General features: G+C 31.8%; 2 protein-coding genes across 2 annotated transcripts; both read right to left on the bottom strand.

The window, feature by feature from the left end:
- Positions 1-304: 304 nt before the first annotated feature.
- Positions 305-955, bottom strand: LOC112040130 (agamous-like MADS-box protein AGL61). The gene has a single exon (XM_024073031.1). It carries the CDS (start codon positions 953-955, stop codon positions 305-307), a length of 651 nt encoding a protein of 216 aa, XP_023928799.1.
- A 15,678-nt stretch (positions 956-16,633) lies between these two features.
- On the bottom strand, positions 16,634-17,293 carry LOC112040126 (agamous-like MADS-box protein AGL61). The gene has a single exon (XM_024073029.1). It carries the CDS (start codon positions 17,291-17,293, stop codon positions 16,634-16,636), a length of 660 nt encoding a protein of 219 aa, XP_023928797.1.

Genomic DNA, 17,293 nt, shown 5'->3' with positions numbered 1-17,293 from the left:
AGGTTACTTTTCTAGTGCAAGGGTTTTCTCAGTTTTTTGCAAGGTTCCACTCGGTTAACGATCACGTCAACAAATGATTATGACCACTCCAATAACAACTGTAACAATAAACATTATTTTAAAACTCATCATAATTATTTATTTACAAGTTACAACCATAACTGAAAGAAGAACCAAAGAGTAGACCATAACTAGTAGCTAGGAAGGCACTAGTTTTTCCCTGCCTTCAGAAGATTGAAAGAAAAAAGGGTGAAAAAAAACTGGTAGATGAAAAGAAATGCATAGAAATTCAGTTCAATAAAAATTAAAGCAGATCCCCATAAGCAACATCGTAGGCATTAGGGATAGTAGAAGCAGCATCAACTTTAAGCTTGCTCTCAAGAAATTCAACATATTCTATGCCATTCATCTCCAAGTGTGGTAAAGAATTAGGAGTAGACTCAAACAAAATCTTGTTGGCTTGTTTTGCTACATTCTTCTTTAGCTCCTCAATCGAAACCCTTAATTGCTCTAACTCATGCAGCCCAAGCTCATTGATTGGAGCTTCCCACCAGCATTGTCTTTGGTTAGCCCTCCTAATGTGGCCAAGTGCTTCTCCGTACTTTTTCTCAGCTTCGACTTGATTGATAATTTGAGTGAGATAACTGTTGAGCTCACGAACATTAGCATTTTGATGAGCTTCAATGAGCTGTTTTTTCTTGGACCCTAAGTTAGGGTTTCCAGTAAGAAAACGATCGAGTATAGGCTCAACGTTGGGGTGACCAAATGAGAAAACCTTGCCCGCTGGTGAGAAAACAACAATGGCAATCTCAGCCCCACAAAGTGTACAAAGCTCACTAGCTTTCTTAAAAAGCCCTGACCGACGTTTGGAGAATGTAACATGTCGATGACTTTTGCTCAGAATTTTTGTACATCCTGTCTTTTTGCGACCCATGCTAAGATTTTGCTTTGCCATAGCTAAACCTATCAGAGATTCAACTCGACTAGACTGAAAAGAAAAATACTTGTTTTTTTTTTTTTGGATTTTTTGTGCTTCTGCCGGGAAAACTGAAAAGTGGGTACTTATATAGGGCCTTTTGCGTTAACTATGTAATTAATTACTACTAAAACTATCATTTGTGTGTCTTAATTGTCAATTACTCTGTATTATTAATCAAAGATTTTGACGTTACAAAATCTTCTTTACTGTGTGGATGACAACTATGACATAATTATCTATTTATAGGTTTATAATCAATGATCATTTGACCTTTAGAGGTCATAATATAGCATATTTGGGGCCGGTTAATATCTTAATAAATTGGAATTAGAATTGAGTTTGACTTTCCTTCACAATAGATTAAGGAAAAATACTTTACATTTTTTGATCGAAAAAAGGAACTTTAGATTTACTTCTAAATCGCTTACACACATACAGCTATTATCTTTTCCCTTTTCCTCCAAAAAAGAAAAGTTAATATCTTTTCCTAAATTAAAAAATAATAATAATAATAATAATAATAATCTCTTACATACATGATGATACAACTTAATTTTCTTTGTTTTACATATACTACTGTAGACATTGATCTTAGATATGATCATATGAACCAAGCTAATCCAATCTGAAGTAGGCCATAGAATAAAAGGCATTGCCCTTTGTCTTGGTATTATTTTTTTAATAGAGTTTCTACCTATGATGTTTGCTTTTAATAATTGCGCACTTTATTATCAAATCAAAACACAAATCGGTATTACAATGAATTTTTTTTTTTTTTTTTTTTTGAGAATCTACATTGAAAAAGGTTAGAAATGTTTTAAAAAATAATTTTATTTGGAATAGATAAAATTTTATGCAAACCATAAACTAATACGAGATGATTTTGTGTGTGATATAGTAATAAGAACCTCAAAACCATCTTTAATAGTATTAAATTATTAATTACAATGAAACTAATGCGAGGGAGATGCCATCTTGATGACTGTCTTTAAGCGTTGCAACTAAGCACCAAATACAGAGTTCCTGGTTCGTTTAAGTGGCTACAGTCTGGACTAGCTAGTAAAGTTGGGTTGGTCTCACTCTCAAGCTGAAATATGAAAATGATACAGAAAGAAAAGATAGTTTCCACAATCCTGGATTTGTTTTAAAATTGTACTAGGCTGAATTGCCCATCTTCACGAACGATCATTAAGATATTGTGTGACGCAGAAATATGATCCACGATCCCAGAATGCAATCACTAGAATAGCTCATGACGTACAGTAATACACTGTCTAAATCCTAAAATTACAAACAAGGCATATCAGGAAAAACGTTGAAAAAAGATTTACACATTCAATGGAAGAACATGGTATATTGGAAGTATGCATGGCAGAGCTAAGATTTGACTTAAAGTGCGGAAGAATTTATTATGAAAAAAAAACATATATACTTGTCTTCATAGTCCATACAATTGTGGACATGTAGATACGCATATTATGCAAATGCGTGCACTCAATACATATAATACTTAACCAATTTAAATAATAATAAAAAATGATACTCATATGAATACTAAGTGGTATTTTCATGTTATAAAACCCATAAAAATATAACAATCCGTTATATTGTGTTAATTTTTTAGGGTTTTTATATATGAATAAACCTTGATGTAAATTTTTTTTTTATCAAATTTTTACTTATAATTCTCATGTAATGATTTTTAGTAAGTAAATAAATCCCAAGAACAACTTATGTTAATTGTATTTAACTTTTTTTTTTTTGAAAGTGTATTTAACTTTATAAAATGATTAAATCATAAAAATTATAAGCCATATTATAAGTAACATTTGTGCATCAAATACTTTTGAGTTCAACTTAAAAATAATATTAAATTATAAAGTTTATTACATAATTGTTTTTAAATTTATTACATGCATAAACATTTATTTTTGTGAAAAATAATAAATATCATATAAAGAATTTGAACTCTTAACCCTTTTAAAGGTAACATTTTTTAATTTTATTTCTTTGTATTTTTTATCTTCAATTACAAATTTCTTTCTTTATTATTATTATTATTTTGAATCCTTGCTTTTATTTTACCTCTTAACTTTAAGATAAAATAGGAAACGTCAAGGGCTTTTTACCTTAGTCAACACCTCCTCATGCACAAAGTTCTTGGGGGGTTTAAAGGGGGAGGAGAATTTAAGCTACGAGATTAATAGTATATTGTAATTATCTCAAAAAATATATATAGACATGTATATATATATATATATATATAAATGAAACATTTTTTCTTTTTGTAATGTTTTTTTAATAGGTTTGACATATAAAAGAAAATTAAATAAAAAAATTCAAAAATGGAGAAGAAATAAGGGAAGAAGAAGAAAAGGGGCAAGGGGGTTGGGCCCTCTTGACCCCCTACTCTGCTCTTGTTAGTATGTTTTTATAATTTATTTGAATGTTGGTAGAGAGAGAAGAGTAGAGGGTAAGGGAGAGGAACTTCGCCTCTACTTTAATTACAAAGTTGTAGTTTTCGTCATGTGAAGAGAGAGGGCACTCAACCTGCTCATTTCCTTACCAGAAGAGTAGTTTTATCTACATATTTTGATGTATAGGTAGAAGAACAACAACTAGATTCGGATGATGTATTCCAAAATAATTTCATTCATCAATAAAACTGAACCTTACTTTTTCTTATATAAAAAAGAAAAAAAAAAAGAAAAAAAAAAAAAAGAAGACATCCAAACAAGATTCATTAAGCTTCCTCAATTATCTCATTCTACTTTCCTCTCCTCCCCCTATCCAAACACAATCTTATGGATAAAATTAAGGCATGAGGTTAACTTTATGATGTCCCACTTGATAATTCCATTTCATATTTGAGAAGGAAAAAAAAACTCAAAACCTCATTCCCATCAATCTTCTTAGATATTTGGACCCTAAATATAGAATATTCTATATTTAGGGTCCAAATATCTAAGAAGATTAATGTGCTAACCAGTTGAGTCACTATTTAAGTTTGTATACTAAAAAAAGTCATCTTGTTTGTATAGGGGCTTAAGCAAAATGAAAGTTATATATAAATGTGGAATACTCAGAGTTTGACAGAAGATTTTTATTCTAAGGCAATTTTAATGGAGGAATCACTTTGAAGTGTTCCCAAGATGAAGGGTAGAAGTTTCACACCCAAGAACTTTGGATCTCATAAGGCTTTTTTATTTTTTTTTTTTTTATTTTTATGAGGGATCTCATGAGGCTTTGAAAACCACTAGGCCAATCCCTTGGGAGTTAATATATGTGTATTTACGTGTATATATATAAGTCATTATTATCCTATTCTAAAAAGAAGAGAAAAAAAGTCATTATTATCCTAGTCATTATATATTCTCTAATTGTAATTGAAAATTAATTATTTTTTTAATTTAGCTTAAGTGATATTAAGAATACAACAAATTTTAGCTTTTTTCTAATTGATTTGTCATTAATTTTAAAAAATAATAAAAATTAGACATTCATTTAAAATTTACTAGTTATATTCATTACTGTGTCATTTTGCAAAGGTTATGTATAATCCTAGAATTTTCCAACTAATTTTTGTAGACTTAATTGTCTATCCGAACGATAGGTTTTTATTTTTTTAGAGAAGACAGAACGATACTTAAATATATATATATATATATATATCCTTTTCGGTGTGTAGTTCTGTATTTTTCCGACCAAAAAAAAAAAAAAAGATTCTGTGTAACTTTTCTATTTTATGTATTGTTACAGATTTTCCTCAAAAAAATAAAGTATTGTTACAGATAAACATCTACCCATCTAGGCGTGTTTTGCACGAGGGGAAACAAAATCAAGTTCTTAAGAAACGATTTATTTTTGGGGTACGAACTTTCTCAATGAAGGTGGTAAAATTAAGAATCCTTACTTGGGACTTTCTAAAAATATTTGAATAATTTATATTGTTGTAGGCATATGTGATATACCAATTAGAGATTCTATCCATCTACACTATTTCGATGATTTGTCATTGTATACTCCTAGAAAGAGTAAAAAAAAAAAAATCAATCGTTTTTGTAATTATGCTCATTAAACTCTATATAATGGCTGAGTCCAAGTGATAGTATAAATCGTAAGAACATCTTTTGTGGTGTCACATAGGGTGTACACGGTTCAGTGCGATTGGTTTTGGAGAAGTTTTTTGCACTGCGCCTATAGGGTGTGGTTTCACCCTATGCTTGACCGCACCTCACTTTTGGAGGGTAAGAATCGATCAACACATGGTGTGGTTAATCTTAGCAGCTTAGTGCGGCTCGTTCAGTTATGTGGGCTAGGCTTTTAAAAATTATTATTCTAAAATTTGGGCTTTTTGGCCTCTAAAAAATAGCATTTTGAGCCCATATAATAACAACAAGATAATCAACTAAAACCATAATAATATAATAAACTAAAATCAAAACAGTATAATCAATCAATAGGATGACCAACAAATAAATTTACAATATTTGAGCCCTAGAAACAAAATCAAATAGCAAACAACATGAGTGAACCTTAAAAAAAAAAAAAAAAAAAAAAAAAAAAAGGACTATTTTCTCATACTATTTTTATTTGTTTTGAGTTCACTAACGTTTGATTTTTTTTTTTTCCTTTGCTGTTTTATTTTGTTTTTAGGGTTATTTTATATTTTGTTTTTAGTTCACTTTGTTGTGTCGAACTTTCATGTTTGTGCTTGATTTTTGCTTCTAGANACATGGTAAGTGAAAATGGAAAATACGTGTGGAGTAATGGAGATTGTGAGGAAACTTCTAGGAAATTTCCTAGTTCAAAAACTAATCCTAGATTCTTATTCATTTACAATAATGCCACAAGTAAAAAGTTAAAAAATATTCACATAAATTTTTTATCAACTTTACTTCATTTGCTTTTAAGGTGAAAGAGTATACACTATACATTTATTAATTTGTTTACAATTATTCAAAATGTGAATTTTATTTGTAGAAAGTTAAAAATATTTAAATATTTTTTAATCCCACTTTATTTAAGATTTTAAAAAAGTTAAATTCATTATTTTATATAATAGTAATAATATATATATATATTATATTTTTAAGGAATCCGAAACACCTTGAAATGGTACGCCGAAATAGGCCGGTACCGAAATATTCCGTTCCACTGGACAAAATGAAACAAGTCCCGAAACGAAATTAATAATATTGAGGGAGATTGAAAAAATAAATGGACCGTGATCCTTGAAACTAGATGTAAGGCCCATCTTAAGGAAGGGATTGAACATTGCAAATAGGCTTTGGCTAGAAGAGATGGTCTTAGGAATGGAAAATATAAAATATTCTAACGGGATGGGATGAGTAAAAATTAAAAAAATAAATAAAAAGGAAAAAAATAAAACGAAACAAAACAAAACATAAAGAAAAAGAAGAAGTGTTGGTGTGGGCTTTGAAGTGTCATGGCTCACTTTAAATATAGGTCCAAATAAGTTTTATAAAAGAGAAAAAAAATGGGGAAAATTTCTAAAACATGATGGGCCTCTATTATGAATGAGGCATTGATCTTAATGTTTAAACTTCTTGAATAATCTATGCTTATGCCCAAATGAGGATGAATGAGTGAGATGAGTAACTTGTAATTGGATCCAAGCCCAAAGAGAAAAAAAAAAAAAAAAAAGAAAAAAAAAAAAAAAGGATGGGGCAGTGGCTATCTTCCTTGAGAAAATGATGCTCAAAATGGTAAAATAGTAATTTGAGGATTTCATTTATTTTTATTCAATAATAAGAAGATAGAATAGTGGGGATGAAAGAGGGGGAAGTCGAGTATATGTGTTTGTTCATGGATCTACCGCCCACCGACAAAATTGGTCTAACCACACCAATCCACCCCTCTTAGAGCTCCGCTGAAGGTTTCTGGCATGGTGGTCAGCAGGACTACTCCAGTACCGACGTCAAACCGATGTGGTGAGCGATGTTGAGATGTGCACATCGCTAGAAACCGCACCAACCCGAGTACATGTGTGTGTCTATATATATATATATATATATATATATAAATTTTTTTTAAATCTAATATAATACCAAACGTGTCTTGTACTCTTGTCTAGTTGTCTTGCGTTTTCTCAACCAAAAAAAAAAAAAACCCAAACGGTGCCATATTTGGTCAGTTTAACTGTGTAAGATATTTTCTCTTTCACTTTTGGTCTCAGCCACACACATTGGAGTCTCTGCACCACATAATTTTTCCATACCCTAATCTTGCCAAACAAATAGTAGGTTTTCCCTCTCAATCTTAGGCTCTCACTGAACCCTCCACTTATTAAGAACAAAAGCTCTCTTTCTCACTCTCTCAAGTCTCATCTCAAATTCTCAATCTCACTCTATCATAGAGAAATACTTTCCTTTCATAGAGTCTGTTAGGATTAGAGCCCTTAAATCTTATTGTATGATATTATGTATGAAATTATGTATGACTTAATGTTGTGATTAATAAAGTGCTTTATTATTATTTAAAATGATAGTAACATGAATATTTGGACATTATAATATAGTCTATAAGATGCATAGTATGTGATTTATGTGAAAAGTCACAAAAGATATAAATCACAAGTTCTTTATAAACTCTTAATTTTAGTTCGTAATCGGTAATGAAATTGGGCACTTCATCTGCGAAGACTATAACATATCAATTAAGATGATTTGTCTTGATCATGGAAGTAAAGACTTCTAGTTGATATGTTAATATGTTTTAAGAGTTAAGTATATATATATATATATATATATATATAGACACACACATGTACTCGGGTTGGTGCGGTTTCTAGCGATGTGCACATCTCAACATCGCTCACCACATCGGTTTGACGTCGGTACTGGAGTAGTCCTGCTGACCACCATGCCAGAAACCTTCAGCGGAGCTCTAAGAGGGGTGGATTGGTGTGGTTAGACCAATTTTGTCGGTGGGCGGTAGATCCATGAACAAACACATATACTCGACTTCCCCCTCTTTCATCCCCACTATTCTATCTTCTTATTATTGAATAAAAATAAATGAAATCCTCAAATTACTATTTTACCATTTTGAGCATCATTTTCTCAAGGAAGATAGCCACTGCCCCATCCTTTTTTTTTTTTTTTCTTTTTTTTTTTTTTTTCTCTCTTTGGGCTTGGATCCAATTACAAGTTACTCATCTCACTCATTCATCCTCATTTGGGCATAAGCATAGATTATTCAAGAAGTTTAAACATTAAGATCAATGCCTCATTCATAATAGAGGCCCATCATGTTTTAGAAATTTTCCCCATTTTTTTTCTCTTTTATAAAACTTATTTGGACCTATATTTAAAGTGAGCCATGACACTTCAAAGCCCACACCAACACTTCTTCTTTTTCTTTATGTTTTGTTTTGTTTCGTTTTATTTTTTTCCTTTTTATTTATTTTTTTAATTTTTACTCATCCCATCCCGTTAGAATATTTTATATTTTCCATTCCTAAGACCATCTCTTCTAGCCAAAGCCTATTTGCAATGTTCAATCCCTTCCTTAAGATGGGCCTTACATCTAGTTTCAAGGATCACGGTCCATTTATTTTTTCAATCTCCCTCAATATTATTAATTTCGTTTCGGGACTTGTTTCATTTTGTCCAGTGGAACGGAATATTTCGGTACCGGCCTATTTCGGCGTACCATTTCAAGGTGTTTCGGATTCCTTAAAAATATAATATATATATATATTATTACTATTATATAAAATAATGAATTTAACTTTTTTAAAATCTTAAATAAAGTGGGATTAAAAAATATTTAAATATTTTTAACTTTCTACAAATAAAATTCACATTTTGAATAATTGTAAACAAATTAATAAATGTATAGTGTATACTCTTTCACCTTAAAAGCAAATGAAGTAAAGTTGATAAAAAATTTATGTGAATATTTTTTAACTTTTTACTTGTGGCATTATTGTAAATGAATAAGAATCTAGGATTAGTTTTTGAACTAGGAAATTTCCTAGAAGTTTCCTCACAATCTCCATTACTCCACACGTATTTTCCATTTTCACTTACCATGTCCTTTCCATCTAATCTCCTCCATTCTTCTTCTCCAGTCTCCACAAACTTCTCTGCCTTTTTTTTTTTTTTTTTTTTTTTGAATGCTTTCTTTGGTTTTAACTTTTAATTGTTTCAGTTTTTTTTTTTTTTTTTTTTTTTTCCTCTCTTTAAATAGGCAAAATCTAGTACTGGCCGAAATCCTTATCTCGGCTGAAATTGGCTGGAATGGCCGGAATGACTCGAAATAGGCCGAAATCTAATCCGAGGTGGAACGATTCTCGTACCGGTTTGCATACCGGTACAAAATATTCTGGCCGTTTCAGCCGGATCGGAACGGAGTCAATAACAATGATCTCCCTATTCTCATATGGGCCATACATCTAATTTCAATGATTTGGTCCAATGGTTGTGTTCGTCTCATTTTTTTAATCCTCATTGAGCTTTTTTAGTGGGCCTAACCAACTCTTTGGGGTTTTAAGGTGTCAAAACATTATGGATGAGTCCAACATCATTTCAATAAAGCTCATAACATACTCATGATCATGGGCCTTTTGTTTGAGAAATTTTATTGGATTTGAGGCCAAAATTTTGGGTATCTTATGAGTTTATAGTCCATTATCATTTTCCAAAGTCTATGTATACTCATGCTTTTAGACCCCTTAATTGAAAAAAAAAAAAAAAGGTTTTGAATTAGGCTCAAAAGTTAGGGTTTACCTTGGCTAATTGGATCATATTCTTATTTCTTTTTGGTTTCTTCTTTAAGACATGTGACTTTGGGCTTTTCCCTAGGGATCGAGTTTTATGGCTATTCTATGTATGGGTATAGATTAATAGGGTTTCCTTCTCCTTTTCCTTCAAAATACCACTCACAACTAGGTGCCTTGTTCTCCAGCCCAGGTGAAGTGGCCTTTAGTGGAGGAAAAGATTTATCTCCAAACTAATTTGGAGAAAAACCCTTCAAACTTCTCCTATATCTTTTTATTGTTTGAGAATTTTGAAAATCTAACGGTTGGATTGCATTTTTTTTTTTATATGTCCTTAACATGCATATCAAATTTTGTTCAAATAACAATTAATAAACTTATTTTTTATGCATATTTTTATATCAAAAAAACTTAAAATTTAATCATTTTATTGATGACATAGCTATTGATCTTTAATCTTCTTAAAATTTTTCAAGCATGGAGGATATAATAAGAACATATAATCTGACTATTAGATTTTCAAAATTCACATTCAATAAAACGATATATGAGGAGTTTGAAGAGTTTCTCCATAAACTAGTTTGGAGAGAAACATTTTCCCTTAATGGATAGGTAGGTTAACTTGTAATTGTAGTTATATGTCATCACAAGCAATGGCACATGCTGTGAGTTTATGAGGTGAGGTACAAAGACCTTAAGCCCCAATGGGACTTAAGATCCCCCACTTACCTCCATTGAGGGTTCATAGGGTAAAAAGATGTGCAAGGCATCATTAGGAGGGTCCTTGTCAGATAAGCTACAAAATAAACTAGAGTCTTAACTCTCTATCCCTAGGAAGTCTCTACTTTAGGCTCACCATCCTAGACAGGGGATTGTTGCCCAAGGAGTATGCCTCAGCCAAGTGGATTGGAGGTAGGGGGTTGGGAGTCGTCACCTAGTTCAAGTCCAAAAACCAATTTTGATCCCTTGTAAAGGTCTACACTGGATACTAGATTCAAAGTTAGGATACACCTTAGGACAGTATTAGAAACCTAAGTCCCTTGGCATGTGGGCCTATGTTCCATAGCCTAGTTCTATCAAGGAAGCCCATAATGGGCGATCCTAAATCATGCAAGAAAGTAGTGTGCACACACACACACACACTCATGTGAACCCTAAACTAGTTGTTCATATATTCATCATGCATTCAACATTCATCAACACATTCATATTCATCATTCATGTCATAGTAAAGAAGGAAACATATTTGCAATTTGAAAACAAATCAAGCCTAATTAATCAAGTCAAGCTAAATTTGACAACAAATTGAATCTCTCTAATCAATAATCAAAGCAAACCAAATCACACCAAAGATGCATTAATAAGGGAAAACTTCATTCTAGACTTATCCAAATAAAATTTGATTATGGTAATGTCAACTAAAAATTATGGAAAATAACGAATAATTATTAATTTCCCAAATATGAGTAAAGTCAAATCTGATGGCATACGAAAAGTAACAAAGCAATCAAATCAGAGAATCAAAAAACAAAGTTTTCCTAATTTTAGTCAAGCTACATATGCAAGCCTGAAGCATGCATACGCAAATGTTAAATTTGTGACCATACAATCAATCATGAGTGCGCATCCTGACATGAAACCTAATTCCAAAATTATTTTCCATATTCAATTGGATTCACATGAGTTTTATTTTATTGACTTGACTCTTTCATTGAGAACAAACTATAACATAACAAATTAAATCTAAACTAATCAAAACCTAGTTCTATACAAAAACAATATCCAAGAACACATTCATAAAAATAAACATCACCTTCATTCATATTTAAGCAATAAAAAGTCATGGGGGAAGGACTTACCTTGTTTGAAAATCACATATCTGAAACTTATAACTAGCCCCTTAGTGTCTATTTAACAAGATTGGATGAGATTGAAGGGGGAATTGAAGATCTAAATTGAATACGATAATCACAACTAAAAATAAAATAAAATTTTGAAACGGTTTTGAAAGAAGGATTAAAAACCACATTATGCATAAAGTGACTCTTAAGATAGAAGTTTTGAAAATTAAAAAAAAAAAAAAAAAAAAATCATGAATAAGACTAGTGTGAAAAGATTGAGTGAAAAAAGAGAGTTTTTGGAAGAATAGTAGCAAAAAAACTCTTTAAAATATATTTTGAATGGAGGCATAAGGTGTGTATTTATAGAAGAATAGAGTTTCTGCAGCAATTTACATAGGCTTGAACTAAGGGTGCGCAACCTTAAAAAGATGCATACTTGGCTGACAAATCTACTATCCAAGCTTCAAATGGACATATCTTACTCATTTTAAATTTAAATTAGGCCAAGTATGTGATTCTTAAAAAAAAAAAAAGAATTAGGCCAAGTATGTGTCAATTTTGAAGACTTGTATGTCTAATTTCCAGTGATAAAAAAAAAAAAAAAAAAAAAAAAAAAAAAAAAAAAAAAAAAAAAAAAAAAAAAAAGGAAACTCATTCAATAATTAGTTGTTCAAAAGAGAGAGCAAATATCATTTTTTGACATCACTTTTAAAGTAGTTTAGAGCATTTCTTAGTTATGATCACTTCTGAACATTCAAAAATACTTTAATTGCCTTTAGTTAACATTTTTCAAGATCCTCTTTGGGAATAGGGACCACAGGTTATTAACTAATACAAAATATCTACACTGTTGAAGTCTTAGCCCATTGGTCTAAAGACTCTAAACTAGGTATCAGGGGAAAATAATTGGCTCATAGGATTAGTGTATGCTGTAGTGGTTTAGCAAGGGTCAACATAATTTTCAAATGTACTAATCATAGATAATACATAAATGACATTCTATTATAGAATGCCAGATATGTCTTAGCCCTAAGCTTTTTACCATTTTTTTTTTTTTTGGTGGCTATGCAACCAACCTCAAAAAGCCCATTTCTAGCATAATCAAATTGACTCACTTTGATTTCAATCTTACATTGTTTAACTTTCCTTCAATTTTGAAATATTATTTTCCAGCCAAGTTTGCCCAGCCTTCCCTCTTCACTTGAAGCCTCCTCAACAAATTCCTTTTAATAAGCTCAATCATGGTTACCATAGCTGTAGGCATATCCTTAGCATTGCTGATAGAGGACTTGAAATACTCTGACTAATTGTTCACAAGCATATTAATCTAAACGCAAGCTCAAATAAAAATATAAAATAAACCTAATGCGCACTGTAGTAACATTAACAAATAAAATAAAATAAATCATAATTTTCTTTCAAAAAAAAAACTCGCATAAATTTCTTTAACAATAGTTGAAATGACATATTTTAATCGAGTTAACAACAAAAATGATAGACTATGTTGTAATATATACCTTTAAATTTTGGAGTGATTTTGATTTATGCTCTAGAGTTTAAACCAAGGAAGTCAATACCGTACCGGAGACTGTACCGGTTTGGTCAGCGGTACGATATATTTCGGATACCGGTCAATACCGGTGTACCGTTTCGGATTTACCGCTATTTTTTAATATTTTGTATAATATACAAAGTTATATTTCTAATAACTCAATATATCACATTTGCAACTTTTTATATATTTTTTTATGGAGTTATTAACTTTTACCACAACTCCTTATATGATAAGTTGTGAGGGGTGAAAAAAATTGTGAGTACATGTGGGTTTATATTTTCATCACTTATAACTCTTCACATTATAAATTATGACAAAAATTATTTAAAATATTGTAATATTAGCATTGTTTAAAATATAAATTTGTTACAATACCGTGGCAATATAACAATACATATACATTATGTCACATCATTTGGGTTCAAAGGCCAAAGCTGAAAGTAGTGATGGAGAGAGCTTTCACGTTGGAGCTCATCTTTTTTTGAAAAATTAAATGCTTTCAATATTTTCAATGCTTGGCAGCTGGTGTCAGTGTCCTGCAGTCACATGGAGAGCTTAGGAAATTTCAAAAACAAATACAAAACAAAGAAAGGGAGAGTCAGAAACCACACCACATACATAACAAAGTTAAGCAAAACAAAAGAGAGAGGAGACGGACAGACCAACAGAGAAGAAGAAAAAAAGTTTCAGCAAAAAAAAAAGAAAAAAAAAAGAGAGGGAGACGGACAAATCTGACAAAGAAGAAGAAGAAGAAGAAAAAAAGGTTCAGCAAAAAAAAAAAAAAGAGGGAGACGGACAGACCTGACAAAGAGGAAGAAGGAAAAAAGGAAAGAAGAAGAAGAAGCAGAAGAAGAAGAAGAAGAAGAAGAAGAAGAAGAAGAAGCAGTTGCTTCACGGCGCCACCCCTGCTTCATCGCCGTCTTCTTCCTTTTCTCCTTCTTCTCTGTTTTCTTTCCCTACAAATGAGACTTTTCATGTTTCGGCCCGGTATTCATTTACCGGCCGAAATAGCCGGATTTCGCCGGTACGGCCGGTATTTTTTCCTGTACAAAACGAGAGGGTTATCTGTACCGGTGCACTGACCGGTCCGGTATATACCGGCCGTACCGGCCGGTACGGTACGGAATTGACCACCTTAGTTTAAACTAATTTTATAAGCCTTTCAGGATGTTATTTTTTTTTTTTTTTTCTGACTAAAAACAAAATTGTAAGTTTTCTATTTTATGCAATTGTACAAATAAAATTCTAGATATGTTTTGCATGAGGGGAAAAAAAAAATCAAGTTTTTAATAAAAAAATTTATTTTTTGGTATACAAATTTTCTTAATTAACATGGTAAAATATTGTGCCTTCTAGTTAGCTTAACTATAATAGTTTTCTATCGTCAAATAAGATATCTTGGATTCAATTCTCATGTACTCCAAAAACCAACCAACCGGTATATTGGAATGATAATAAAAAACAATCTTAATGAAGTAGATGCTATAGGATTAAAATACTATCTTATCAATAATTAAAAAAAATGGTAAAATTAACATTTCTTACTTTGTAATGGTGGTTACCAGATTGACAAACGTTGGAACTACATCCGGAATATAGGCATATTTAATTCAACATGAGACTCTCTCAATCTACACAATTTAGATGAATTGTCGTATTATTGTAGCCTCCAAAAAAGAACCCGAAAAGAAAAAAAGAAAAAAAAAAAAGAAGAAATCGATGATTTCTGCAAATGATTGAATTTTACTCATTAAACTCCATTTGTCCCCTAAGGCACCTACATAACAGTTACTGATGGCTCTAGAGCGAAAAGGCAGTTAATATTGCAGGCAGGCCTTGAATTTTTTCATTAATGCAAATTCATCACAAATGAATTCATCAATAATGAGTTCTAATATATTGAGCTAAATGCATGATCTCTCCTAATGGATTCACTAATTTCGGAAATTGGAGAAGAAACCATACCAAAAAATCTATGTAAAATCCCTAAGTGTAGCAAGAAAATTTATTTCCAAGATTATCATTCAACTACAAACCATAATTGAAAATGAAAACTACACGTAGATTGGTCATGACTAGTGAGTTACTAGCATATAACTACCTCCAAAAGGAAACCAACAAGGAAAAAAAAAAAAAAAAAATAAAAAAAAAAAAAAGAGGGAGACGGACAGACCTGACAAAGAGGAAGAAGGAAAAAAGGAAAGAAGAAGAAGAAGCAGAAGAAGAAGAAGAAGAAGAAGAAGAAGAAGAAGAAGCAGTTGCTTCACGGCGCCACCCCTGCTTCATCGCCGTCTTCTTCCTTTTCTCCTTCTTCTCTGTTTTCTTTCCCTACAAATGAGACTTTTCATGTTTCGGCCCGGTATTCATTTACCGGCCGAAATAGCCGGATTTCGCCGGTACGGCCGGTATTTTTTCCTGTACAAAACGAGAGGGTTATCTGTACCGGTGCACTGACCGGTCCGGTATATACCGGCCGTACCGGCCGGTACGGTACGGAATTGACCACCTTAGTTTAAACTAATTTTATAAGCCTTTCAGGATGTTATTTTTTTTTTTTTTTTCTGACTAAAAACAAAATTGTAAGTTTTCTATTTTATGCAATTGTACAAATAAAATTCTAGATATGTTTTGCATGAGGGGAAAAAAAAAATCAAGTTTTTAATAAAAAAATTTATTTTTTGGTATACAAATTTTCTTAATTAACATGGTAAAATATTGTGCCTTCTAGTTAGCTTAACTATAATAGTTTTCTATCGTCAAATAAGATATCTTGGATTCAATTCTCATGTACTCCAAAAACCAACCAACCGGTATATTGGAATGATAATAAAAAACAATCTTAATGAAGTAGATGCTATAGGATTAAAATACTATCTTATCAATAATTAAAAAAAATGGTAAAATTAACATTTCTTACTTTGTAATGGTGGTTACCAGATTGACAAACGTTGGAACTACATCCGGAATATAGGCATATTTAATTCAACATGAGACTCTCTCAATCTACACAATTTAGATGAATTGTCGTATTATTGTAGCCTCCAAAAAAGAACCCGAAAAGAAAAAAAGAAAAAAAAAAAAGAAGAAATCGATGATTTCTGCAAATGATTGAATTTTACTCATTAAACTCCATTTGTCCCCTAAGGCACCTACATAACAGTTACTGATGGCTCTAGAGCGAAAAGGCAGTTAATATTGCAGGCAGGCCTTGAATTTTTTCATTAATGCAAATTCATCACAAATGAATTCATCAATAATGAGTTCTAATATATTGAGCTAAATGCATGATCTCTCCTAATGGATTCACTAATTTCGGAAATTGGAGAAGAAACCATACCAAAAAATCTATGTAAAATCCCTAAGTGTAGCAAGAAAATTTATTTCCAAGATTATCATTCAACTACAAACCATAATTGAAAATGAAAACTACACGTAGATTGGTCATGACTAGTGAGTTACTAGCATATAACTACCTCCAAAAGGAAACCAACAAGGAAAAAAAAAAAAAAAAATCAGAAAAGCCCATTTCCATAGCCAAAATTATAGACATTGGACATAGTGGAAGAAGCATTAAACTCTGTATGTTTGTTCTCAAACAAATCAGCACTACTTCCAATACCGTTCACTGCCAAAAATTGGGAAGAGTTGGTAGTAGAGCCAATCAAGATCTTGTTGGCTTGTTTTACTACATTTTTCTTTAGCTCCTCCATTGATGCCCTCAATTGCTCGAGCTCATGCAATCCAAGCTGATTGAAAGGGGCTTCCCACCAGAACTGCCTCTGGTTAGACTTCCTTATTTGGTCAAGAGCTTCTCCCCGCTTTTTCTCGGCTTCAAATTGATTAAGAATTTGAGTCAGGTGTATGTTGAGCTCACGAACATTAGCATTTCGATGAGCTTCAATAAGTTGGTGAGCACTAGACTCCAGTGGAGGGTTTCGAGTAAGATATCGATCAAGAATGGACTCAACTTCCGGGTGGCCAAAAGAGAAGACCTTCTCTGCTGGGGAGAAAACTATTATTGCAATCTCAACCCCACAAAGGGTGCAAAGCTCACTAGCCTTTTTAAAAAGTCCTGAACGGCGTTTAGAGAATGTAACTTGTAGATGATTTTTCTTAGGTATTTTTGCAATTGGAATCTTTTGGCGTCCTATGCTAGCCCTCTTTTTCACCAT

This window comes from Quercus suber, unplaced genomic scaffold, assembly GCF_002906115.3.
Source record: "Quercus suber isolate HL8 unplaced genomic scaffold, Cork oak 2.0 scaffold_522, whole genome shotgun sequence".
Classification (NCBI taxonomy): domain Eukaryota; kingdom Viridiplantae; phylum Streptophyta; class Magnoliopsida; order Fagales; family Fagaceae; genus Quercus; species Quercus suber.
Note: the sequence above shows the minus strand (reverse complement) of the source record. Positions and strands in the feature narration are given on the sequence as shown.

Bases quoted from the DNA above. Each gene is read 5' to 3' on its own strand.
- LOC112040130 (XM_024073031.1), bottom strand. From the start codon at position 955: ATGGCAAAGCAAAATCTTAGCATGGGTCGCAAAAAGACAGGATGTACA.
- LOC112040126 (XM_024073029.1), bottom strand. From the start codon at position 17,293: ATGGTGAAAAAGAGGGCTAGCATAGGACGCCAAAAGATTCCAATTGCA.